Source organism: Zootoca vivipara, chromosome 2, assembly GCF_963506605.1.
Source record: "Zootoca vivipara chromosome 2, rZooViv1.1, whole genome shotgun sequence".
In the NCBI taxonomy this organism is placed as follows: domain Eukaryota; kingdom Metazoa; phylum Chordata; class Lepidosauria; order Squamata; family Lacertidae; genus Zootoca; species Zootoca vivipara.
Window position 1 is genome coordinate 7,403,672 of NC_083277.1, and position 27,559 is coordinate 7,431,230.

The 27,559-nt window shown below is 45.9% G+C and overlaps 1 protein-coding gene across 1 annotated transcript; it reads left to right on the forward strand.

Annotated features, from left to right (window-relative positions):
- Positions 1–212: 212 nt before the first annotated feature.
- On the forward strand, positions 213–25,874 carry LOC118080263 (zinc finger protein 883-like). Its single transcript, XM_035105205.1, has 4 exons — positions 213–780; positions 7,931–8,497; positions 9,325–9,474; positions 25,327–25,874. Exons 1-4 carry the CDS (start codon positions 213–215, stop codon positions 25,872–25,874), a joined length of 1,833 nt encoding a protein of 610 aa, XP_034961096.1.
- The last annotated feature ends 1,685 nt before the right edge of the window (positions 25,875–27,559 follow it).

Genomic DNA, 27,559 nt, shown 5'->3' on the forward strand with positions numbered 1-27,559 from the left:
AGACGTAGGGGAAATAAGTAACTCTCACCATGGGAGATAACCAATTTCAGTGAATGAAATGACACCTTTAGTGGAGAGCCAACGGAAGCTTTCCTTCTCCTTTGGGGTCCCATCAAGTATTTCACCCCTTTATTTCAGCAGATGATACACAGGTAACTGAGAAAGGAGGAGAACGTTGTGCGATATTGTCAACGGGGCCTGAGCACAAAGAGATGAATGGAAACAGTATAAAGGAAACTCAGGTGGAAGAGAGACCCTATCAATGTAGCCAATGTGAAAAAAGCTTCAAACTCAAGTTAAACCTTTATCAACACCAAAAAGTTCACACAGAAAAGGCCCTGTATATATGTAAGCAGTGTGGGAAAAGTTTTAAGTGTAGCACAGCCCTTATTCGGCATGAAAGAAGTCACACGGGAGAGAAGCCCTATAAATGTGAGGTGTGTGACAAATGCTTCAGTTACAAGTCAGACGTTGCCAGACACCATGTAACCCACACTAAAGAGAAGCCTTATAAATGCTCAGAATGTGGGCGGAGCTTCAACAAAAAGGCCAACTTGAAAGCACACCAAGAAACCCACACAGGGGAGAGGCCATACGAATGCTCTGAATGTGGCAAGAGGTTCATTACTCAGGCCAACCTTAAGAGGCATCAAAGAATCCACACAAGAGAAGAGCCATATAAATGCTCGGAATGTGAACAGAGCTTCAAATTTGGCACACAGCTTACCAGACACCAGAGAACCCACACAGGAGATAAACCATACAAGTGCTCAGACTGTGGTAGGTGGTTTAATTGTAAATCAAGCCTTAATAGACACACAAGAATCCACACCAAAGAGAAGCCTTTTAAATCCTCAAAATGTGAGCAGGGTTTGCAGTTCAGCATGCAGCTCACCGCACATCAGAGAACCCATGAAATGGAGAGAACCTACAAATGCTCAAACTGCCACAAGGACTTTACTTCTCCGTTTGATTTCATTAAACATAACAGGATGCACATTGAAGAAGGACCTGAACATAACGTAACCCGCCCTGAAAAGAAACATTTTGTATGTTCCAAGTGTTCCAGCACATTTGGGTGCAGCGGAAGCCTTGGGATACATCAACTGAAGCATAAACAGGAGACATCGTAGAGCTTCTCCGGCTGCAGCAAGACCCTTTTTAAAATATCCAATTAATCAGCACAAGACAATTCCCACCAAATAGCCCACAAGTGTGGGCAAAGCTTTTATGATAGTGCACTAATTTCACGTCAGTTTAGTCGGCACAAGACAGCACGGGAGAGGCAGAGATATGTTGCAAATGCTTCTGTTTCTCCATTCTTCTACTTCAGTCTATTACTCCAATCACTGGTCACTTCTTTTTAAATGCATGTTTTATTTGGGACTTGCTTCTATAAGTATTTTAAAGTGTTTTCTGTATTCCTCAATAAATTTTGTAGGTTTTTACCCCTTTTGCATCTTTTTTTATTACCCTTGTTCCCTGTGATAATGAAACAGTTTGTTTAATACAGGCATCCCCAAACTCCGGCCCTCCAGATGTTTTGGACTACAATTCCCATCATCCCTGACCACTGGTCCCGTTAGCTAGGGATCATGGGAGTTGTAGGCCAAAACATCTGTAGGGCCGCAGTTTGGGGGTGCCTGGTTTAATACATAGCTTTCCTAATTGCACATGGTTGTGGGGCCTCTGGCTTGTAGGGCAATCTGTCTTCCCCAAGCCATTCCTTCTTATTTTCTTTTCTTTTTAATGTTCATATGTGGACAATATATAAAAACTAAATTTAAATTTAAAACAACAACAGGAAGGCTATAAATCAAAGTGCAAGAGGGGGAAGAGGGAATCTTTGACTCTCAGCTGCCTGGTTGCTGGTCTTGCCTCAGTTTCCCTCCCTGTGAACTTCATTTCCCAGCAGCCTTTGCTACACTTTCAGAAATTACCAGCAGCTGGCCCTATTTACCTGAGCATGTGCACAGCTGGGGGAGACTAAGTCTGGGATGCAGGAGGCGAGTCATAACGCAGCACGACCTGTCTAAAGCTCAAGAGAAAACATCATGGGATCCTGTAGGACAAGCTTAATGTAGATTTCCCATTTCTGCTGTTTCCTGGGAGCTGACAACCTAGTTTTTAATATTCCACCCCTGCAATGGGTGTTGTTTCGGGGCTGAATTGTAGACCTACTTTCCTTCCGACTTTCCTTGGTGTGTTAAAGGAATTATTTCCTTTCTACAGAGGAAAAGAGAAGCTGAACAAGTGAGTTGCCTGATGGTGGGGATGCAATTTGGTGAGGAAAGTGTTGTTGCAACAGGCAACAGACTTTAGTTCATACGCACTACTGTACAGTATACTGAAAAGAAAAAAGCCACGAAGGGGGTTAATGCATCTGGGAATGTGAGATAAGGAGGGAGGAGAGCTTTTCCAGTTTAGTTTCAGTTTCCTTTCTTTCTTTCTTGATCATTTTTTTTAGAAAAGGAGCTTTGGCATTCAATGTTTCCTTCACTAGATGTGTCCTTGAAGCAGGAATATCCCTTATTTTTTTAGGCAGCACTTTGGGGGGAGCTCGAGCTCAAAGTCCATGCCAGGAAGGAGGGCCATCCTTAGGAGTAGGTGTGCTTTGCTGGTGTAAAAAATGACCACATTCATGCCATCCTTTAAAAGGGTACCTCTTTAAACAGACCTGGCTTCCTCCATAGAATACTGGGAGCTGTAGATTGATAAAAGTACAGGAGACTCCCCCAATTCCCTTCACGTTTCCAGCATGGTTTAACAATCAATCCTGCTTCCCAAGGAACTCTGTGCATTGTAGCTGTGTGAGGGGAATAGCAAGAGTCTCTTCACAACCCTCAACGCTTTTACCAAACTACAGCTCCCCGTGTTCTTTGGGGGAAACCAGGACTATTTAAAGTGGTACCATAGCATTTTAAGATGGATGGTGGGAATGTGCCCAAAGAGGAACAATTCTTTACAAGCTAACATGATCCAGGACTCGCCCACACTACTTCTTGTATGTCTTCCACTTGTCTCGTGCTTTATACACTTGGGTCTGAGGAGTTTTTTGTACCACTTTTCTTGGGAAAACCCATTATTTACCGCTGAATCAGAATGAATGGGGTTTGTTGCGATTCACTGTTAAACAGCCAGGTTTTCCCAGGAAAAGCAGCAGGGTAAAAGAAAACCCTTCCACGCTGATGCCTAGAAAAGAAAGGGCAATCAGAAGTGTCTAAGAGCCCTTATTTGGAGCTGAACTTTTGATGGACTAGAGAGGCCCCTTCATCATTTACAGGGACTGCAGGCCTCAACTGGCAGGGATATGCTCTGGATGTTACTGAATTACAACTTCCATCAGCTTCAGCCAGGGATGGTGGGTGTTGTAGTCCAGCACCATCCAGAGGGCCCAAAACTTCCACCGCAGCCAGCGTTTATTTCATTCATTCATTTTAATAACTTACAAACCACTTAGTACAACAAAATATTGAAGTGGTTCACACAATGCACAATGATGGCGTCACAAACAAAAAGGAACTACAGAGCATCAAAATTCAATTAGAACCTATTAAGCAAAACATTAATACATCCTTAGTGAAATAATGCCCGTGGTCTATTACAATGCTTCTATTAAAAAAAGGCATAGTGTCCATATTTGAACCCTAAACTGTCATAGAATCATAGAGTTGGAAGAGACCACAAGGGCCATCCAGTCCAACCCCCTGCCAAGCAGGAAACACCATCAAAGCATTCCTGACAGATGGCTGTCAAGCCTCTGCTTAAAGACCTCCAAAGAAGGAGACTCCACCACACTCCTTGGCAGCAAATTCCACTGCCGAACAGCTCTTACTGTCAGGAAGTTCTTCCTAATGTTTAGGTGGAATTTTCTTTCTTGTAGTTTGAATCCATTGCTCCGTGTCCGCTTCTCTGGAGCAGCAGAAAACAACCTTTCTCCCTCCTCTATATGACATCCTTTTATATATTTGAACATGGTTATCATATCACCCCTTAACCTTCTCTTCTCCAGGCTAAACATACCCAGCTCCCTAAGCCGTTCCTCATAAGGCATCGTTTCCAGGCCTTTGACCATTTTGGTTGCCCTCTTCTGGACACGTTTCAGCTTATCAGTATCCTTCTTGAACTGTGGTGCCCAGAACTGGACACAGTACTCCAGGTGAGGTCTGACCAGAGCAGAATACAGTGGTACTATTAATTCCCTTGATCTAGATGCTATACTCCTATTGATGCAGCCCAGAATTGCATTGGCTTTTTTAGCTGCTGCATCACACTGCTGACTCATGTCAAGTTTGTGGTCTACCAAGACTCCTAGATCCTTTTCACATGTACTGCTCTCAAGCCAGGTGTCACCCATCCTGTATTTGTGCCTTTCATTTTTTTTGCCCAAGTGTAGTACTTTACATTTCTCCTTGTTAAAATTCATCTTGTTTGCTTTGGCCCAGTTGTCTAATCTGTTAAGGTCATTCTGAAGTGTGATCCTGTCCTCTGGGGTGTTAGCCACCCCTCCCAATTTGGTGTCATCTGCAAACTTGCTCAGGATGCCCTCAAGCCCATCATCCAAGTCATTGATAAAGATGTTGAACAAGACTGGGCCCAAGACAGAACCCTGTGGCACCCCACTAGTCACTACTCTCCAGGATGAGGAGGAGCCATTGATGAGCACCCTTTGGGTTCGGTCAGTAAGCCAGTTACAAATCCACTGAATGGTAGCATTGTCTAGCCCACATTTTACCAGCTTCTTTACAAGAATATCATGGGGCACCTTGTCGAAGGCCTTGCTGAAATCAAGATAGGCTACATCCACAGCGTTCCCTTCATCTACCAGGCTTGTAATTCTGTCAAAAAATGAGATCAGATTAGTCTGACATGACTTATTTTTCAGGAACCCATGCTGACTTTTAGTGATCACAGAGTTTCTTTCTAGGTGCTCACAGACTGTTTGCTTAATGATCTGCTCTAGAATCTTTCCTGGTATTGATGTCAGGCTGACTGGGCGGTAATTGTTTGGGTCCTCTCTTTTCCCCTTTTTGAAAATAGGGACATTTGCCCTCCTCCAGTCTGCTGGAACTTCGCCTGTTCTCCAGGAATTTTCAAAGATTATTGCCAGTGGTTCTGAAATCACCTCTGCCAGTTCTTTTAATACTCTTGGATGTAGTTCATCTGGCCCTGGAGATTTGAATACATCTAAACTAGCCAAGTATTCTTGTACTACTTCCTTACTTATTCTGGGCTGTGTTTCCCCTGCTGAATCATCTGCTCCATATTCTTCAGGTCGGGCGTTGTTTTCTTTCTTAGAGAAGACTGAGGCAAAGAAGGCATTGAGGAGTTCTGCCCTTTCTCTGTCCCCTGTTTGCATTTCACCATCTTCTCCTCTGAGTGACCCCACTGTTTCCTTGTTTTTCCTTTTGCTACGGACATACCCATAAAAGCCCTTTTTGTTGCTTTTAACCTCTCTAGCGAGCCTGAGTTCATTCTGTGCTTTAGCTTTTCTGACTTTGTCTCTACACGTGCTGGCTATATGTTTGAATTCCTCTCTGGAGATTTCCCCCCTTTTCCATTTTTTGTACATATCCCTTTTAAATCTTAACTCAGTCAAAAGTTCTTTAGATAGCCAGCCTGGCTTCTTTAGGCACCTTCCATGTTTCCGTCTCATTGGTATTGCCTGAAGTTGTGCTTTTAATATCTCCCTTTTAACAAACTCCCAACCAACATGAACTCCCTTCCCTTTTAGTATTACTGTCCATGGGATTTCACCCAGCGTTTCCCTAAGTTTTCTGAAGTTGGCTTTCTTAAAGTCTAGAATTTGGACCTTAGTATGCTTGGTTGCTCCTTTCCGCTGGATAATAAACTCCAGAAGAGCATGGTCACTCCCACCTAATGATCCTGCCACTTCTACCCCACTAACCAAGTCATCACTATTGGTTAGGACCAGATCTAAAATGGCTGATCCTCTTGTTGCTTCTCCCACTTTCTGGACAATGAAGTTGTCTGCAAGGCCAGTGAGGAATCTGTTCGACCTTATGCTCTTGGCTGAGTTTGACATCCAACAAATATCAGGATAGTTGAAATCCCCCATTACTACTATCTCACTTCCTTTGGAATGCTTGGCCATCTGTTCCAGGAAGGCATCATCTGTGTCCTCAGTTTGGCTTGGGGATCTATAGTAAACTCCCACAATGAGATCACTGTTGTTTTTCTCTCCCTTAATTTTGACCCAGATACTCTCAATTTGGCTTTGAAGTTTTAAATCCTGGATCTCTTCACAGGTATACGTATCCCTAACATATAAAGCTACTCCTCCTCCTTTCCTGTTTGGTCTATTTCTCTTAAATAGATTGTATCCCTCTATTACTACATTCCAGTCATGAGACTCATCCCACCAGGTTTCAGTGATGCCCATTATGTCATATTTAGTTTGCTGTACCAAGAGCTCAAGTTCATCTTGTTTATTTCCCATGCTCTGTGCATTAGTATACAGACATTGAAGACCGTTGATCATTCCCCCATGTCTCTTATTTAAGGATATTTTCGTCCCACCACTAGGTCTGCATGCTGCTTGCTCCATTTGGTCCTTGACATTTGGATGATCATCTTCAGCATTTGATAGACTCCTACCTTCAGGACCACTGTCTCCCTCCCCCACATAAGTCAGTTTAAAGCCCTCCTGATGAGGTTTTTGAGTTTTGTGGCAAAAACATTCCTCCCAACTTTTGTGAGGTGCAGTCCATCACTTGCCAGAAGTCCATCTTCAAGAAACTGCAGACCGTGATCTAGGAATCCAAACCGTTCCTGTTTGCACCATTTGCGAAGCCAGTTGTTCACTTCCCCTATTTTTCCCTCTCTCCCTGGGCCATGTCGTTCAACTGGGAGGACAGAAGAGATGACAATTTGTGCATCTAATTGCTTCAACTTCCTGCCCAGAGCCTCATAATCATTTTTGATCTTCTGTAAGCTATGGCTTGCAGTGTCATTGGTTCCCACATGCACCAAAAGGAAGGGGTATTTGTCGGTGGGTTTTATGATTCCTTGCAGCCGTTCTGTTACATCTTTGATCTTGGCCCCAGGTAGACAGCACACCTCTCGAGACATCTTGTCAGGCCCACAGATCACTGCTTCTGTACCCCTCAGTAGGGAATCCCCTATCACCACTACACGCCTCTTCATAGGCTTGGTTGGGATTCTTCCATGTGCTGTCCCTTCCAAGGTTACCTGCATATTCCCGGAGGACTGACTTTGCTGCTCGTCTTCATATTCCTCATCAACTGTGATGAGGGAGAGATCCTCAGGTGGAGTCTGTTCCTCGTCTTCCATGAGCACTTCAAAACGGTTGTGTAATTCTAAGCACTCAGAGCGATCCCTGGGCCTTCTACTTCTATGAGTCACGTTCCTCCATACATCTGGCTGCTGTGTTGGGGAACTGACCTCCTCCTCAGGGAGATCCCCTGTCTCCTCCTTGGTGCAGACAGTGTGCTCTGCTGCATCCAAGAAAAGCTCCAGCTCTTTAATTCTCTGGAGCGTAGATACACGCCCCTGAAGCTGCTGCACCTTCTCTTCCAGAAGGGCAACCTTGTTTTCTAGTAGGGCAACCAACTTGCAATTGTTGCACATGTAGCTACCCACATCCTTTGGCAAGAAAACAAACATTGCACAGTTTTGGGGTGCCCCAACTACTTTGCTGCCGTAGGAACAGATGTACACCATTGCCGGATTCTGATTCGGGATGAGAGGTCATGTTTTAAGCAGTCTCTACACTGTAAATAATTAGCACAATAAACGTCTTTGAAGACAAACTGGACTCAAGCGGAGTTACTCTAGAGTAGCCACGACGACCCTCTGACAATATCAAAAAGACAAAATATATTAGATTGAAAGTCTCAGTTTCCATCTCTCTCTGACATCCATGATCTCCTTCTCTCTTATCCAGCAGGTGTTGCACAGTGGAGACAAAACAGAAGGAAATATTCGGAAAAAACACAGGATGAGATGGTAGAGCAGAACCTCCCAAGTCAGGAAGGACCAAGGAGGGAAAAAGAAAGCCACACAGAACAGAAGACAGCCAAATCCATCGTTCCTCAAAGTGGCTTCTTCACTAACCAAGGAGACCAACCAGAAAACAGAGATTCTTTGAGAACGTCCACAGAGGAGAAAACAATTCAAAGGGCTGAGTCTGGAGAAATAAGCAGTGGGAGCAGCAACAATGGAAACAGCCCCACATGCCCTACAGAGGTGAAGCGATTTACTTGTTTGGAGTGTGGAAGGAGCTTCTGGAATCAGAAGCAGTTTGCTGCCCATCAGAGGATTCACACAGGACAGAAATCACATAAATGTGCAGACTGTGGAAAGAGCTTCTGCACAAAATGGAACCTTACAATACACAAAAGAACCCACACAGGGGAGAAGCCTTTCAAATGTACCGTGTGCAAGAAAAGCTTCACTGACAGCTCAAACCTTACTAAACATCAAAGAATTCACACACAGGTGAAGCATTTCAAATGTACAGTGTGCAGGAAATGCTTCATTGACAGCTCAAGCCTTAGGATACATAAAAGAACTCACACAGGGGAGAAGCCCTACAAATGTTCAGAGTGTGGGAAATGTTTCACACACAGCTCAAGCCTTATATCACATAAAAGAACTCACACAGGGGAGAAACCTTTCAAATGTTCAGTGTGTAATAAGTGTTTTTCTCGTAAGTCAAACCTTACTAAACATCAAAGGATTCACAAAGGGGAGAGAACCCATGAATGCTCAAGTGTGTGGTAAGTGCTTCAGTCGGAAGTCAAAGCTTACTAAACATCTAAAGCTTCATACGAGGAAGACACCTTTTAAGTTATCACTGGGTAGAAAAATCTTTACTAAGAGGTCAAGTCTTCCTAGTCAACAAATGATTTGCAAAAAAAAGTATAAATGTTCAGCTTGGGGGGGAAAGCTATACTAAGTGGTCATACCTTATCAAACATAAAAGAATAGCACATAAAGCAGATAAACCTTATAAATGCTCTGTTTGTAGAAAATGTTTCAGCAGCAGGTCAGTCCTTAATAGACATAAGAGACTCATACGCAGATGGAACAAAGGCTATGTATGTTCCAAATGCAGTCAATGTTTCCCTTCAAGGAGACTTCTTATTGCACATCAAGGAACCCACACAGCACAGAAACCTTTTCAATGCTCAGAGTGTAGGAAAGGCTTCAGTCAGGTGGCAAATCTCCTTAGACATCAAAGAACTCACACAGGAGAGAAGCCCTACAAATGCCCTGTGTGTAGAAAAAGCTTCAGTGAGAGCGCAGGTCTTTCCAGACATACAAGATCTTGCCATACAGGGGAGAAACTGTACAAGTGTGAACAATGTGGAAAGAGCTTCACCCGTAAATCAGACCTCAAGAGGCATCAAAAGCACCACACAAGGGAGACGCCCAACCAGAATTCAAATCTCAGTCAGAGTACAGGTGATGAATCGAGACCTCATGAAGGTGAGAACGCTCAGCGGATGGAAACCATGTAACTTTTTCAACTCTCCTAAGAAGGTCGCACCCACACAATACTTTTAAAGCTTCCCCCCAAGGAACCCTGGGAACTTCAGTTCCTAAGGAAGCTGGCAATTGTAAGTATATGGAGTACAATCTACTTTGCCCAGCATTCTTTGGATGAAGCCATGACAACAATTATAAATGTATGGTGCGAATGTTACCTCAGCCTCTGCGTCCATCTTTTTGGCATCACAGGAGCCACCCAGAGGCTACATCCCCCAAACCTTCCAATACACGCACATAATCCATGCTTTGAGTGCGTTCTTGGGTCTTTTAAGTGACGAGAACTCTTTGCCTCAGGTATTGTGGTCCATTTGTGGTGTGGATTCCATGTGAGATTATATATATCTTAATCCACACCAAAGAGAAGCCTTTTAAATGCTCAGAATGTGAGCAGGGCTTCCAGTTCAGCATGCAGCTTATCGCACACCAGTGGAGAAAACATACAAATGCTCAAGCTTCTTCGGCTGCAGCAAGACCCTTTTTAAATATCCAATTAATCAGCACAAGAGAATTCCCACTAAATAACCCACAAGTGTGGGGAAAGCTTTTATGATAGTGCACTCATTTCACGTCAGTTTAATCGGCACAAGACAGCAATGGAGAGGCATAGAGATGTTGCAAATACTCCTGTTTCTCCATTCTTCTACCTCAGTGTATTACTCCAATCACTGGTCACTTCTTTTTAAATGCATGTTTTATTTGGAACTTGCTTCTATAAGTATTTTAAAGTGTTTTATGTATTCCTCAATAAATTTTGTAGGTTTTTTATTCCTTTTGCTTCTCATTTTATTACTCTTGCCCCCTGTCAAGGTAGCAGTTTTAAACATACTGCTGCAGTGTTTATGAAATTATTTTGGGGGGCGGGTTTGGTACGGCTTTTCTCAGTGCACATGCCTGCAGAACCTCTGGCCTGTGGGCCAATCTGTCTTCTCCAAGCCATGGCTGCCCAACTGTTAACTAGCAGCTGGTGGGTAGGAAGAAAGTGTTTAGTTAATTCAAAGCTGGCTCATGGGAGGTAGCTCAAAATCACCAGCACAGGAATGAAACTAAGACACTGCAGCCCTAGCAATGCTCACTCTTGGTGCATGACACATGCCATGCGCCTTGGACACACCCACCACATGCTCTGCCAGTTGGCATGGAGCAACAGCATGGCAAAGGTAAATAAATGCATTGGGACCTATGTTCCTCGTTGCAGAACTCGCAAGGACCCCAAATGCACACACACCCTCCCACAGAGAGATGCCAAAGGACTGCCTATGGAAAGTTCCCTGTGAGAGACATACAGCTAAAGGGGCAGCACAGGCATAAGAGCCTTCTGGATCAGGTCAATGGCCCATCTAGTCGTGCATCCTCCTTACACAGGGGCCACCCTGATGTCCCGGGGGAAACCTTCAAGCAGGACCTCAGCCCAAGAGGATTCTGGTACAGTCAAACCTTGGTGGTTGAACGCAATCTGTTCTGGGAGCCCATACAATTTCTGAAATGTTCAGCAACCGAGGCGCAGCTTCCGAGTGGTTGCAAGAGATGCTTGCACACAAGCAGAAGTTGTGCCAGACGTTGGGGTTCTGAAAAACGTTCAAAAACCAGGACACTTACTTCCGGGTTTTCGGTGTTTGGGAGCCAAAACATACGATAATGGAGGCATTTGAGAACCAAGGTTTGACTGTATTTGAAAGCATTACTGCTTCCGACCATTGAGGCAAAGCATAGCTATCATGAATACCGTAGTAGCCATCAACAGCTTTATCTGTCATAAATGGGTGCAATCCTCTTTTAAAGGTATTGTGTGACTGAGCACATGATCCTACCGGTTACTCTAGGCTTCCTATTTGGAGAGGGTGCCTAAGGCTTGTTCTCATGCTTCTTCTAGCCACTCTGGGTGTACAATGTGAAAATGATCATCTTTTTCCCACCCAAACTACACATTACATTGTAGGTTTCTTTGCTGGATATACAACCAGCCAATTGTGTGGAATGATGGATGTTGTGGTCCTACAAACATTGGAAGGGCCACAGGTCCCCCAGCCCCAGTATATATGTTTACGCATCCCTGATATGTGCTGTTATAGGCTTTGGGGAAGTCAGTCTGGATAAACCCCATGAGTTCCTTTCAGGTCTACGATCCTGTATTTGTGAGGTTAACATCTAGTAGAAGCTGCTGCCACTGCTGAACCAGTTGGACCAGTCTCTTTGTAAAGTAATGGACTAACCTGGCCAGTTAAGTACTGCCATCTACATGTCTAATGAGATGGCTGAATGATGCATCATCCTAAGATGGAGAACAATAGCCCTGGCAACAACAAATTCAAAACAAAACAAAACAAGAAATCCATAATAAATCAATGTGCACAGGGAAAATAGGATATCTATCTATCTATCTATCTATCTATCTATCTATCTATCTATCTATCTATCTACGGTATCTATCTATCTATCTATCATCTATCTATCTATCTATCTATCTATCTATCATCTATCTATCTATCTATCTAATCTCTGCTGTCTGAGTTCTCTTTTAAGGTTAGGCTTCCTCACTCCAAGTTCTTGCTTTCTTGGGAACTACAATTCCCAGCAACCATTGCACTTCCCACATAAACGATCAACACCTGGAGCCATTTATCTGAGCAAACACTCAAGTGGGACAATGAAAGGACTTGAAATGAAGAAGGGAAGCCTGTGAATTCACCAATGCCTACCAGATGGGGTGAGCTGGAGCCTACCAAGAACTCAAGGTAAGACATGCTGAGATCTTCCTCTCTGTTTCCTCGTCGGCAGCATCCCTAAGGGGAGCTGGGTGAGTCAAAGGATGACAGCCCTTTGGAAGAATGAGAAAGTGAAAACAAGGCATTTCTCATTGTGGCAGCAGGAGGAATGTGGTTAGCAAGGAAGGGTGCAAAAGAGAGGTTAAGATGAGGTTAAGATGGGACGGGGTCCGGAAGGTACCTTTTGCCTTTTGAGTTTTGCATTTACTAAAAATTTCACTAAGGGGGAGCTTGTTTAAGGCAGAGCTGCAACCCAGAGTCCACAACAAAAAGGTAAAGGAGGACAGGGTGTGTATTAGGGCTTCTGCATATGGAGGTTGCTACATTTCCTAGAGCAGGGTTAGGCAACCTAAGGAACATGGGCCCAGTCACCTTCTCAATCCGTCCCACTGGCGGTCCGGGTATCAGCGTGTTTTTACATGACTGGAAACATTTCACACAGAGCTCACATCTTACAGTACATAAAAGAACTCACACACGGGAGAAACCTTTCAAATGTACAGTGTGCAAGAAAAGCTTTAATGTGAACTCAAGCCTTAGGAAAAAAAGGTGTTGTGCAGTGGAGACAGAGCAGAATTTCTCTTGGCAGCCCAATAAATGTGAGAGCTCTTCTGTTCATCTGGCTGAATTAACCATATTGGGGATAATTTAGGTGTTTGTTTAAGCTCTTGGAACCAAAGAGAAGAATTGACCCAATGAAGGAAGGGAAGTTTGAAAGACTTCAGAGGGTTCCCCGTTGGCAGTGTAAAATTGACACAGTAGCTGCTTTTGCTTTTTATATTTGTTTTTAGACTACCAATCCTGAATAATAAAGTCGTGTAAATATTACGCTTTGGACTCTTCTGTTTTCACTGGCTCTTCAGAACAAAAATGGATGTAGCTTTCCAATTTAGATTGCAGTTTCCTGCACACTCATCCCCCATTCACACCATGCAGTAAAAGCAATGTGATACCGCTTTAAACAGTCATGGCTTCCCCCAAGGAATTCTGGGAGGTAAAGGTTGTTAAGGGTTCTGAGGTGGGTTAGGGGAGACCTCCTATTCTCCTCACAGAGCCACAGCTTCCAGCGTTACCAGGGAAGAGGAACTGATGGCTAAACCACTTTGCCCTAGATGCTCCAAGAACCCTAAAAGATTGGTGAATTGCAGTAGCCAAGGTGGGTTTTATTCAGCAAAACTTGGTCTTCTGTATATAGGAAGACTTTATCAACCATAAATCAGTGGCCGCACCTGTAATTGAAATGTGACAGTCAGAATGTCAAAGCTTCCTCATAGTTTTATTTTCCTTTAAGAAATAGCTTAACCTGTTGAAATTCTGCCTGCTACACAGCTGTTAAAATCACAAGGATCAGAATAAGTGCACTCAAAGGAAGGGAGAAGCAGCTTTTGACGACTCTGGGGATTCCTATTGCCTGCTATCTAAGCCAGTCACAAATCACTCACAGCTCTGAATTCAGTCATTGGCTGAAAGGCTGGTGCCTAAAAATAAGGAAGGAAGGCACCAGGACTGGCATCCCCAGACTTTGGCCCTCCAGATGTTTGGACTACAATTCCCATCATCCCTGACCACTGGTCCTCTTAGCTAGAGATCATGGGAGTTGTAGGCCAAAACATCTAGAGGGCCGCAGTTTGGGGATGCCTGCACCAGGAGAACCTCCCTGGGAAGAGCATTCCAGGAGCAAGGAGGCACCTCAGGAAAGCCCTGTTCTACGGTTGCCAGGCTCCGGGCCTCTCATGTCAGAGGCACATGGAGGAGGAGAATTCTTTTACTTAAAAAAAGCACAAAAGTTGATGTTATTATGTTGACAATATATGAAACCAAACCACAATTTAAAAACAAAACAAGAAAGCTATAAATCTGGCATCCCCAAACTTCGGCCCTCCAGATGTTTTCGACTACAATTCCCATCATCCCTGACCACTGGTCCTCTTAGCTAGAGATCATGGGAGTTGTAGGCGAAAACATCTGGAGGGCCGCAGTTTGGGGATGCCTGCTATAAATCAAAGTGCAAGAGGGGAAAAGAGTGCATTTCTGTCTTTCTCTCTGCTGTTTAATTTCTCTTTTCAGATCACGCTTCCTCCCTGCCAAAGTGTTTTTTTTGTGAACTCCAGTTCCCAGCAGCCTTTGCACTTCCCACATAAACGATCAACACCAGGACCCATTTAGCTGAGCAAACACGCAAGTGGGACATTGAAGGGGCTTGAGATGAAGAAGGAAAGTCTGTGAATTCACCACTGCCTGTCTGAAAGGGTGAGCTGGAGCCTACCAAGAACTCAAGATAAGACATTCTGAGTGTTATGTATTGGTTTAATTTGTGTACATGAGTTTCTCTGCTAGTCCTGTAACTACCTTTCCCGCTCCAGGGCAATTCAAATGGGTGCGGTGACAGTTGCTATTGGTTAACTGTAAGCACAATTTGGATCCTCACTCTGATAGGTTCCCGCCAAAATCTAAATGTATCCTTTCCCCAACCCCTGCTCCTGAGAGTATAAAAGGAGCTCACCCTTTCCCTCCAGTCAGTCAAGATTCCTACTGCAATAAAGAAGACTGTTCTTGTTATACTTGACCCCTAGCAGTTCCTTGCTAGTATGCTGAATCACTATTCTGAGCTGACTTCACGAAGAGCTGAAATCACACTCACGCCATAACACTGAGATTGGGTAGAAAATTCTGAACTGGGGGTCCCTGTTTTCCCCCTCTTTCTTCACCTTTGTGGTATTTGAAATGCAGGCTTGATTTCACAAGCGGCTGCATTTCTGAGTGTTGACCTTCCTTAGCCCTACGGGGACCTGAGTTAGTCAAAGGAGGAAGAGGGAAAGAGAGGGAATTCTTCCCATGGATGTGTAAACTGGGTTGGGGTCGGGAGGGTAGCCTCTTGCCCCTTGCATTTTGCATTAATTAAATATTTCACAGTGTTGAAAAGTCCATGTAGGAGCATGATTGCTTAAGGGAGAGTCCTTGAGGAGTTGCTACCCAGAGTCACTAACAGAAAGGAGTAGAGGGACAGGATGTGTTTTAGGGCTTCTGCAGGTGAAGGGTGTTACATTTCTGGAGCAACTGAGTCTTAGGGGGAAGGAATGTAGATGAGTACTGGGCGGGGATCATGAAGGAAAGGTGAACATGCATGTGTGTAGATCCTGTGCAATGTCCAGAGTATTTATATTCCAAAGCTTTGCTTTCATAAACATGACTGAGAAGAACATATATCTACAATGTCACGTTTATTCACCTTTTAGAAAGCACAGATTTATTTCTCCCTATTAACATTTAGGGATCTTTCTCTGTCTGTTTCACTTTAGACAGAGCACACTGACACAACACTGCCCTTGGCAGCATCCCTAAGGGGAGCTGGGTGAGTCAAAGGATGACAGCCCTTTGGAAGAATGAGAAGGTGAAAACAAGGGATTTCTCATTGTGCAGGAGGAGGAATGTGGGTAGCAAGGAAGGGTGCAAGAGAGAGATTTCATCCCCTGGGGGTTAAGATGGGGTGGAGTCCGGAAGATAGCCTCTTGCCTTTTGTGTTTTGCGTTAATTAAATATTTCACTAAGGGCAGAGCTGCAAGCCAGAGTCCACAACAGAAGGAAAAAGAGGGACAGGGTGTGTATTAGGTGGAGGTTGCTACATTTCCAGGAGCAAAGATCAAGAGTCTTAGGGGGAAGGAACGCAGCTCAATGGTAGTGTCTGCATTGCATTGCAGAAGGTGGCAAATTCAATCCCCAGTATCTCCATGTAGGGCTTGGGAGAGGCTTCCCATATGAAACCCTGGAGAGTTGCTGCCTGTCAGTGTAGACAGTACTGAGCTAAGTGGCCAAAGTTACTGTTCTTTTGTGTACTCAAGGATCATGAAGGAAAAGATTCATTTCTGAGCTATTTTCTTAAAACAGTAAGACAGAGAGTGTCTAGTGTGCATATGGGGAACACAATGTATCCTCTGAAGGCTGAGCTGAACAGGATACTTCTTATGCTTCTAATTCTCTGTATCTCCTGTTTCTCAAGATGCCTTATTTCAAACCAGGGCTGGCCCTACGTGCAGGCTGGATGGCACAGGGCACCACAGCGCCGGCCCGCCAGTAGGTCGCCGTGAGCTGCGCCCACCCGCTGGCCGGCCAGTCCGCCGCGCAGCTGTGCCCACGGCAACCGCGCTGCGCCTGCCTGCCTGCCACGCAGCAGCGCCTGTGGCAGCCGCGCTGTGCGCGGCATCCACCCGCCCATCGTGCTAGGAAACGGGGCAGGAGGGCACCGGAAGGATCCGCCGCACCACGGCGCCAGGGGCGCTTAAGACGGCCCTGTTTCAAACAATCTACTTTCCTAAACAGGCAGCCAGTAGACAAAGTAGACGATGCCCATGCCTAACGAAGAAGGTTGCAAGGAGCCCAGTTGGACCACAGCCAGGATGATGATGTTTGATACTTCTAGGGAGGCAGACCTGTGTATTGTTTATGGGTAACCCATCAGGCCAAAACCCATCATCCATAAGAGAACTGAGGGTCAGCAGAAAGCCCACCCAGTCGAGGAGGAGGATGTACCCCTTCTTTGTGGAGGAAGTTGCAGGTCCCCCTGGGAAATCACAGTGCAAATTGGGGGATGAAGGCCCAGTGGAATAGGAAGAGGGTGCTTGGTGTGTGGGCCACCTTGAGTATCATTACTGAGGGTGGTTACAAAATGGCAGCTCCGGGGATGCTCCCTGGCGGGGGGCAGGGAGCCGTGCTGCTTTGCTCTTGTCCTTCCCCCCCCCCTTCCCCTTTTGTTTGGAAAGCTCAAGAGAGGCTTGGGGGCTCCCCCCCCCAAGCAGCCCGGGAGTGCAGGGCAATGGCATGCCACATGCACCCTACTCCCAAGCCTCCGCCGAGCTGTCAAAACTACAGGACAAGCTTTCTGGCAGGCAGAGCTGTTTGAGAGTGGAAAGAACTCCCTTGACAGGATGTGGTCTTCCTTGGTCTTAAACAGAGGCTGGATGGCCATCGGTCAGGGATGGTCTCGTTGAGATTCCTGCACTCGTTGAGATTCAGCATGCAGCCCCCTGGATCCCTGAGGCAGCCCTGGATGTTCGGAGGCTGGCACTGCCTACCTGAGCTGGATACTGGTGTTCCCGCCCGCGCAGTTAGCCGTCCAATCCAGCTCGGGGAGACGTGCCGGGGGGGGGGGGAATTGGCCAGGTAGGAGGAGGTCTCATTCTCGGGAAGTAGCCAACAGATTCGGAGCTTTCCCACCCTCCACTCCCAAAATTAATGCTTGCTTTACAGGTTATTTTCCTCCACAGGCGTATACGCACGCAGGTGCTGCTACAACAAGGCTGCTGTTGAAGGGCCAGAAAGAAATTTCCATGCATTGGCAGGTTTCGCCTATCCTGTAGCAATTCGTCACAACTTTGGCGGATGCAGGCCTTGGGCGGAATCCTTTAGTCATCTACATAAATGGGATGGGGGGCGGTGACCCCCCCACCCCCCATCGCGGCGGCGATAACAGGGTTCCCATAAATGGGGTTTAGGGGGGAGGCATTGACCATACGCCCAGAGGCCGTCATTGCCCTCCCCTTCCAGCGGCGGCAATTGAGGAGGGCGGGCTATCTGCTTGAACATATGTTCTCCAGAGCTAGCCCAACCCCCACACATGCTGGATAACCCTGAAACTACCCCAGATTCCCGGCTGGGGGCTGGGAAGGATATACGCCCAATGCCTGAGCCAAGGTATCCCTTGCATCTGAATTCTTAATAAAGTTGTGGCCAATTTTAATCCCATAGAACGTTGTCTTGTGTCATCATTCTGCTGGGGCTGCCTGGGGTTTTGGGGGGGACTCTGTACTGCATTGTTTAGTGTGGCGCGCATGCACACTGTCAACACGCATACAAGACAGCACGGGAGAGGCAAATGCTTCTGTTTCTCCATTCTTCTTCTGTCACTGGTACTTCTTTTTCAATGCATGTTCTATTTGGCACTCGCTTTTATACGTATTAATGTAGTTGCTATATTCACAAATAAATTTTGTAGGTTTTTACCCATTTTGCTTCTCTTTTTTTTATTACTCTTGCTCCCTGTCGAGGTTGCAGTTTTAAACATACTGTAGCAACATTTATTAAATTGTTTATTAAAGAGCTTTTCTCATTGCACATGGCTGTAGAACCTCTGGCCTGTGGGCCAATCTGTCTTCCCCAAGCCATGCCTTCTTATTTTTAATGCTCCTATGTGGAAAATATAGGAAAATAAATTTTAGATATAAATTTTAAATGGTTTTTTAATGTTCATATGTGGACAATATATAAAAATTAATTTTAAATTTTAAAAAGACAACAGGAAGGCTATAAATCAAAATGCAAGAGGAGAGAGAGGGAATATTTCTCTCTCAGCTGCCTCGTTGTTGGTCTTGGCTCAGTTTTGCTCCCTGTGAACTTCATTTCCCAGCAGCCTTTGCAAATCCCTCAGAAACAATCAGCAGCTGGCCCCATTTACCTGAGCATGTGCACAGCTGGGGGAGAATAAATCTGGGATGCAAGAGGCGAGCCATAAATTCAGCACCACCTATCTAGAGCTCAAGAGAAAACAACATGGGATCCTGTAGAACAAGCTTAACACAGAGTTCCCATTTCTGCTCTGCTTCCTGGGCGCTGACACCCTAGTTTGTAATCTTCTACCCCCAGAGTGAGGGCCGCATTGGGCTGGATAGTAGACCCATTTTCCTTTCTACTTTCCTGGGTGAGTTAAAGGGATTCTTTCATTTCTTCAGCGGAGAATGGAAGCTAAATCCGGGAGATGCCTAGTGGTGGGAGTGGAATTTGGTGAGGAAAGTGTTGTTGCAACAGGCAACAGACTTTGGTTGAAACCCACAATGTTAAGAAGAAAACGTTTCATGTTGGTGGCACGCCTTTTAGACAGGCATCATTTATCTTACACAGTAATTCAATTTTTCTAGCAAACTGCAGGTTAAACTAGCCCCTTTCCAGCCCCAGGAGGAGCATGGGGAGAATTTACGCAATATACCTACACATACTTCAGCCAACACACTATTGTGCGGCAACACACAGTTTAGAAAGCTCTGAGTTAATGTATCTGGGAGCAGGAGGTGGAAGGAGGAACTTTCCCAAGTTTAGTTTCAGTTTCCCTTCTTGCTTGCTTGCTTGCTCATCTTCCGTAAAGGAGCTTTTGCATTCAACGTTTCCTTATTTAGAGGTGTCCTTGAAGCAGGACTACACTGCTGGGGAGCTGGACCTCAAAGTCCCTGCCAGGAAGCAGCAGCATCCTTAGGAGTAGGGGTACTTTGCCGGTGTAAAAAAAAATGACCACATTTATGCCATACTTTTAAAGATACCTCTTTAAAGAGTCCTGGCTTCCTCCAAGCATTCATTTCATTCATTCATTTTACTAACGTATGTACCGCTTGGTACAGCAATATATTGAAGCAGTTCACACAATGTACAATGATCCCATCACAAGCCAAAAGCGAGCACAGTGTGTCAAAATACAGTAAGAACCAATCAATCAAAACATTAAGACTGGAATAATGCCTGTGGCCTGTTACAATGCTTCTTTAGAAAAAGGCATAGGGCCCATCAGGGGCGTCGCGAGCCTTCTGGCTGCCTGGGGCGGCAAGCCAAGGCACCCCCTCGGGGGGCGGGGCATCCGTCATGACGCACGCGTCGCGCAACACCCTACAGAGGGCAGCGGCACCCTGAACAGACTGTGCAAGTGCCGAATCTAGCGTGTGCGTACTCAGCACAACCCCGTGCTGAGTGTGCACGCGCTAGATTCAGCGCCTGCGCAGTCTGTTTGGGGTGCTGATGGCATGAGGCCGCTCCACGGTGTTTCGCAAGCTCTTGGCGGCCCGTAAAGGGGTGCTGTGCAAGAGTGGCACCCCCGTAAGGGCTGCCGAGCGCGTGCGGAACACTGTGGAGCCACCACCTCGCCTTGGGGCATCTGATGGCGGCCCCGAGTGACACCCTTTCCAGGGTGAGTGGTGCCCCCTCCAGGGTGGACCGCCCCCCGCTTGCTCCGCCCCTGGGGCCCATATTTAAACCCATAACTGCAGTTGATCTTAACTACTGCTCATTCTTTGCAAACTGTAATAATAATAATAATAATAATAATAATAATAATAATAATTAATAAATTTATTTATACCCCGCCCATCTGGCTGGGTTTCCCCAGCCACTCTGGGCGGCTTCCAACAGAAAAATAAAATAAAATAATCTACTAAAAATTAAAAGCCTCCCTAAATAGGGCTGCCTTCAGATGTATTTTAAAAATTTGGTAACTGTTTTTGTCTTTGACATCAGATGGGAAGCCATTCCACAGGGCGGGCGCCACCACTGAGAAGGCCCTCTGCTTGGTCCCTTGCAACTTGGCTTCTCGCAATGAGGGAACCGCCAGAAGGCCCTCGGTACTGGATCTCAGTGTTCGGGCAGAATGATGGGGGTGGAGACGCTCCTTCAGTTATACTGCACCAAGGACATTTAGGGCTTTAAAGGTCAGCACCAACACTTTGAATTGTGCTTGGAAACGTACTGGGAGCCAGTGTAGATCTCTCAGGACCGGTGTTATGTGGTCTCAGCGGCCGCTCCCAGTCACCAGTCTAGCTGTCGCCTTCTGAATTAGTTGTAGTTTCTGGGTCACCTTCAAAGGCAGCCCCACGTAGAGCGCATTGCAGTAGTCCAAGCGGGAGATAACTAGAGCATGCACCACTCTGGCGAGACAGTCCACAGGCAGGTAGGGTCTCAACCTGCGTACCAGATGGAGCTGATAGACAGCTATCCTGGATACAGAATTTACCTGCGCCTCCATGGACAGCTGTGAGTCCAGAATGACTCCCAGGCTGCGCACCTGGTCCTTCAGGGGCACAGTTACCCCATTCAGGACCAGGGAGTCCTCCACACCTGCCCGCCTCCTCTCCCCCCACAAACAGTACTTCTGTCTTTTCAGGATTCAACCTCAATCTGTTAGCCGCCATCCATCCTCCAACCGCCTCCAGGCACTCACACAGGACCTTTACTGCCTTCACTGGTTTGACAGAGAGGTAGAGCTGGGTATCATCCGCATACTGATGAACACCCAGCCCAAACCCCCTGATGATTTCTCCCAGTGGCTGCATGTAGATGTTAAAAAGCATGGGGGAGAGGGCAGAACCCTGAGGCACCCCACAGGTGAGAGCCCAGGGGTTTGAACATTCATCCCCCACCACCACTTTCTGAACACGGCCCAGGAGGAAGGGGTGGAACCACTGTATGACAGTGTCCCCAGCTCCCAACCCCTCTAGATGGTCCAGAAGGATGTTATGGTATAGAAAAGAATGCATGCACAAAAAATGGGGATCATAGTGCAGTGTTTGGAGGAAATCTGCTTAAGGCAGGCATCCCCAAACTCGGCCCTCCAGATGTTTTTGGGACTACAATTCCCATCATCCCTTACCACTGGTCCTGTTAGTTAGGGATGGTGGGAGTTGTAGTTCCAAAACATCTGGAGGGCCGAGTTTGGGGGTGCCTGGCTTAACGTGAGGCCCTTCCTCATAGCTCTCTGGGTGTGGGAATATCCCTAATATCTTGGGTGTCTCCGGTTCATATCCCACATTCTCTTACAGAGTTGGGAGACCTGTATCTGTGACCCATGGAGGACCAATTCCATGTGAAACCTGACTGGGATCAACTCCTGGATGACATTGACGAAGTGATACACTCTGCTCAGGTGAAATAATCAAGAACTAAAGGCCAATAGCCCATCTAGTCCAGCATCCTGTTCACCCAGTGGCCAAACAGATGCCTTTGGGGAAACATGCAAGCGCAAGAGCTCTCTCCTCTTCTGTGGTCTCCCAAAACTTGTATTCAGATGCATTACCTCCTCTGACTGGTGAAACAGAACAGAGCTGTCATGGCTAGTAACTGTTAGAATCATAGAATCATAGAGTTGGAAGAGACCACAAGGGCCATCCAGTCCAACACCCTGCCAAGCAGGAAACACCATCAAAGCATTCTTGACATATGGCTGTCAAGCCTCTGCTTAAAGACCTCCAAAGAAGGAGACTCCACCACACTTCTTGGCAGCAAATTCCACTGCCAAACAGCTCTTACTGTCAGGAAGTTCTTCCTAATGGTTAGGTGGAATCTTCTTTCTTGTAGTTTGAATCCATTGCTCCGTGTCCGCTTCTCTGGAGCAGCAGAAATCAACCTTTCTCCCCCCTCTATATGACATCCTTTTATATATTTGAACATGGCTATCATATCACCCCTTAACCTTCTCTTCTCCAGGCTAAACATACCCAGCTCCCTAAGCCGTTCCTCATAAGGCATCGTTTCCAGGCCTTTGACCATTTTGGTTGCCCTCCTCTGGACACGTTCCAGCTTGTCAGTATCCTTGACAGCCTTCACTTCCATGAATAGGTCCAATCATATTTTAAAGGGATCTAAATTGGTGGGCGTTTATAGTAGGGTTGGTTGTGGGGTCAAGGGTTGAGCTCCGCGGCAGACCCACCCACTTACTATCGATTAATAGTGCGGTGGACTCACCCCGTTAACTGCCCCCCATTAAATATAGTGCACACTCTTCACTATACGCCAGTTGCACAAATTTCTACAATTAACCACAGTTCGTCCTGTGGGGATCTTGTGTGAGGGAAAACATAGTAGATTAGGGTCTCAGGCAGGACTTGCTCAAACACCCATGAAAAGTTGTATTAAACTAAAAGAAGTTTGTGAAATAAAGCGGGTCAGGAAATGCATTCTTTCAGGTAAAAGTTAACTTTTACAAAGATGCCACAGGCTTAAACATAATGCTATAGGCACCACTCTTCTTAAACTTGGGTTGCTAAAAATCAGTTGATACACTTCAGTTAGATGTTTAGGTTCTAGAATAGGTGTTAAAATGCTATGTTCAGTTTCTGCTTCTTAGTTATGGCAGATGGTTCAGTTAAATACATTTAATACAGCACAGCTTCCTTTGCAGATTAATACTTTGGTCCATGAGTGAGGGGCACTTTTCTTCAGTTACATTCTCTTTTAATCATCTCATTCCTGAGGTATTCCAAATGGAATAATAGGCCCAGGGGATTCCCTCACCCCTTGTGACTGGTTTGGGAGTCTTCTTTACCTAGAAGAACTCTCGAGACCCATGGAGTCTGTATTCCCACAGTTTCTCCCTCTCCTGGCTCAGTCTCAGCCCTTCCAGAACATTCCTGTCTGTATACATTTCCCGGACCCTCAACACTTTCTCCCTATATGTAAAGCTGTGAGGCTCTGCTCTCTTGCTAACATCCTCAGTGTGGGTGTTCAACTCAAATATGAACCAGTTCTCCATCAAATCTTATCCTGAACCCTATCCCTCAACCTGAACCCGCTCTAACACCTCCAATCAAATCCTGTCCATCTTCTCAAACCCAGCCCTATCTAACTCTCTCCCTCAGAAATGGCTCCTTTTATTTTCCTTCCAAAAGTGCTGCTCCTCCCCCCTTGGTGTCTAGTTGACTCTGTAGCCAATCAGAGAAAGGCTCCAGCCCTCTGGTGGAATTTCTTGGGAACTCCACCACCAGACTCTAGTCTGGCTCTGCTGGCCATCACAAGCCCTGTCCCTCTTGTGGTTGAGAAGGCCATGTGCAGGCCACAGTAGACTAGATAGGGTTGCCTCTTCCATATTGTTTTATCTAGCCATCAACAAGGGATTCCACATGTCTTCAGGGTCTGAAGGTCCTGGAGAGCACTGGGGGTGCCCGCCTCAAAATAGCTACTATGGCGGATTGGAGAAGCAAGACCCTTTGGGGGGCGTTAATGCTGTGAGCCCCTCCATCGGAGGCTCAGGTTGCATAGATGTGTAAATAAACCATTTGTTATCAAGATACCACAGTCTAAGCTGTCCCTCATTCTGAGGAAACTGAGCCCTCGGTAAGCACATGGAAACCCTGGGAATACCACACCACTTGGAGACTGGGTGTGTGTGCAATAAATGGGTACACCTTAAATGTGTGGTGTGAACAAACACAGCCCTAATTTCCCACTTGCAGAGTGTGAGTGAAAAAGTTGGTGTGGACTGTTGCTCCAGCCTGAACAAAAGGTTCCTATTGAAAGGATTTGTTTCTGCTGTTTCAGTTGATACTGGAGGAGAAGGAAAAGGAGACAGCAAATCTCCCCGATGCAGGCCAGGCTCCACCTTTAGTTGAGCAGAGGCAGCTGCAGAAGGAGAACGAGGAGGGCAGAATTTTAGGCAAGTTCCGTCTTCCCCTACCCCTTTGCCCTTCCCCCTACCTGCCTAAAGCCCCACCCTTTATATTTCACCTCCTTGCATACCCCCCCCCCGCAGTTCACCTGGGTCAGCCAGCTGTTCCTCATGCTGCAGTTGGCATGGCCACCTACTGGCCACAACAGCAGAGCATAACAATACCTTACATTCTTATGTACAGTATCTAGGAAGGCAAGATAATCAGGAATTGTGCCAATGCATTCACAATACCTGGTTATCTTTCATAAAAAATTAAAACCCTGTCCTGGGTTAGACAAGGACTTGTATCCTAATTGTTCCCCCAGAGCAGGCAAACCAGAAAACACACCAAGCTTCAGCAGTATGTTGTTGTTTAGTCGTGTCCGACTCTTTGTGACCCCATGGACCAAAGCACGCCAGACACTCATGTTTGTAGCTTTGAGAACACTGTCCAACCATCTTGCCCTCTGTTGTCCCCTTCTCCTTGTGCCCTCAATCTTTCCCAACATCAGGGTCTTTACCAGGGAGTCTTCACTCCTCATGAGGTGGCCAAAGTATTGGAACCTCAGCTTCAGGACCTGTCCTTCCAGTGCGCACTCAGGGCTGATTTCCTGGTTTAATTCCAGTAAACTAATTATTAAGCCATTAATATTCCCTTCGTTCTCTTAATCTCCTGCTTTAGAGGAAAGGAAAGATCTGCTGGTCAAGGTGTCTTTCACCAGCATATTCTAACAGACATACCGGTAGGGGAAATGAATAACTCCCACTATGGGAATGAAATGACACATTTAGTGGAGAGCCAACTGAAGCTTTCCTTCTCCTTTGGGGTCCCATCAACACTTTCTCCTTTTATTTCAGCAGAAGATATGCAGGTAACTGAGAAAGAAGGAGAACATTGTGCGATGTTGTCAACAGGGTCTGAGCACAAAGAGATGAACAAGAATGTGATGCAGGGAACTCAAGTGGAAGAGAGACCCTATCAATGTAGCCAATGTGAAAAAAGCTTCAAACACAAGAGGAACCTTTATCAGCACCAAAGAGTTCACACAGGAGAGGCCCCCTATATATGTCAGTGGTGTGGCAAAAGCTTTAAGAGGAGCTCGTCCCTTATTGAGCATGAAGGAAATCACACGGGAGAGAATCCCTATAAATGTGAGGTGTGTGACAAATGCTTCAGTTACAAGTCAAAACTTGCCACACACCAAGTAACCCACACTAAAGAGAAGCCTTATAAATGTTCAGAATGCGGGCAGAGCTTCAGCCAAAAGTGCAACTTGAAAGTACACCAGAGAACCCACACAGGGGAGAGGCCATACGAATGCTCCGAATGTGGCAAGACGTACGTTACTGGATCCAACCTTAGGGTGCATCAAAGAATCCACACGAAAGAGAAGCCTTATGAATGATCTGAATGCGGGCAAAGGTTTCGTCACAAAAGCCACTTGACAATACACCAGAGAACCCACACAGGTGAGAGGCCATACGAATGCTCACAGTGTGGCAAGAGGTTCATTACTCAATCCAAACTTACTGTACATCAAAGAATCCACACCAAAGAGAAGCCTTATAAATGCTCAGAATGTGAACAGGGCTTCCAGTTCAGCACAGAGCTCAGCGCACACCAGAGAACCCATGAAGTGGAGAAAACATACTAATGCTCAAACTGCCTCAAGGACTTTACTTCTCCGTTTGATCTCATTAAACATAACAGAATGCACATTGAAGAAGGACCTTACAAATGCTCAGAATGCAAAGAGAGCTTCAGGTGCAGCACTTCCCTTATGGAACATCAGAGAATGCATAGAGGAGAGGAGCCAGATTTTGGACTGAGCCATGCTTCTGAACCAAGTCTTGTTGAACATAATGTAACCCACCCTGAAAAGAAACTTTTTGTATGTTCCAAGTGTTCCAGAACATTTGGGTGCAGCGGAAGCCTTGGGATACATCAACTGAAGCATAAACAGGAGACATCGTAGAGCTTCTCCGGCTGCAGCAAGACCCTTTTTAAAATATCCAATTAATCAGCACAAGACAATTCCCACCAAATAGCCCATAAGTGTGGGCAAAGCTTTTATGATAGTGCACTAATTTCACGTCAGTTTAATCGGCACAAGACAGCACGGGAGAGGAAGAGAAACGTTGCAAATGCTTCTGTTTCTCCATTCTTCTACTTCAGTCTATTACTCCAATCACTGGTCACTTCTTTTTAAATGCATGTTTTATTTGGGACTTGCTTCTATAAGTATTTTAAAGTGTTTTCTGTATTCCTCAATAAATTTTGTAGGTTTTTTATTCCTTTTGCTTCTCTTTTTATTACTCTTGCCCCCTGTCAAGGTTGCAGTTTTAAACATACTGCTGTAGCGTTTATTAAATGGTTTGTTTGGGGTTTTTGGTACGGCTTTTCTCATCGCACATGCCTGCAGAACCTCTGGTTTGTGGGCCAATCCGTATTCTCCAAGCCATGGCTGCCCAACCGTTAACTAGCAACTGGTGGGCAGGAAGAAAGCGTTTAGTTAATTCATAGGTGGCTCATGGGAGGTAGCTCAAAATCACCAGCACAGGAATGAAACTAAGAGAAGGGACACTGCAGCCCTAGCAATGCTCACTGTTGGTGCATGACACATGCCATGCGCCTTGGAGTCGGCATGCAGCAAAAACATGGCACAGGTATATAAATGCATCAGGAACACAACCCTATGTTCCTCGTTGCAGAACTCGCAAGGACCCCAAATGCACACACACACTCCCTCAGAGAGATGCCAAAGGACTGTCTATGGAAAGTTCCCTGTGAGAGACATACAGCTAAAGGGGCAGCGCAGACATAAGAGCCGTCTGGATCAGGTCAATGGCCCATCTAGTCCAGCATCCTCTTTACACAGGGGCCACCCTGATGTCCCTGGGGAAACCTTCAAGCAGGACCTCAGCCCAAGAGGATTCTGGTACAGTCAAACCTCGGTTGCGGAACGCAATCCGTTCTGGGAGCCCATACAATTTCCGAAATGTTCAGCAACCCAAGGCACAGCTTCCGAGTGGTTGCAAGAGATGCTTGCACACAAGCAAAAGTCATGCCAGACATTGGGGTTCTGAAAAA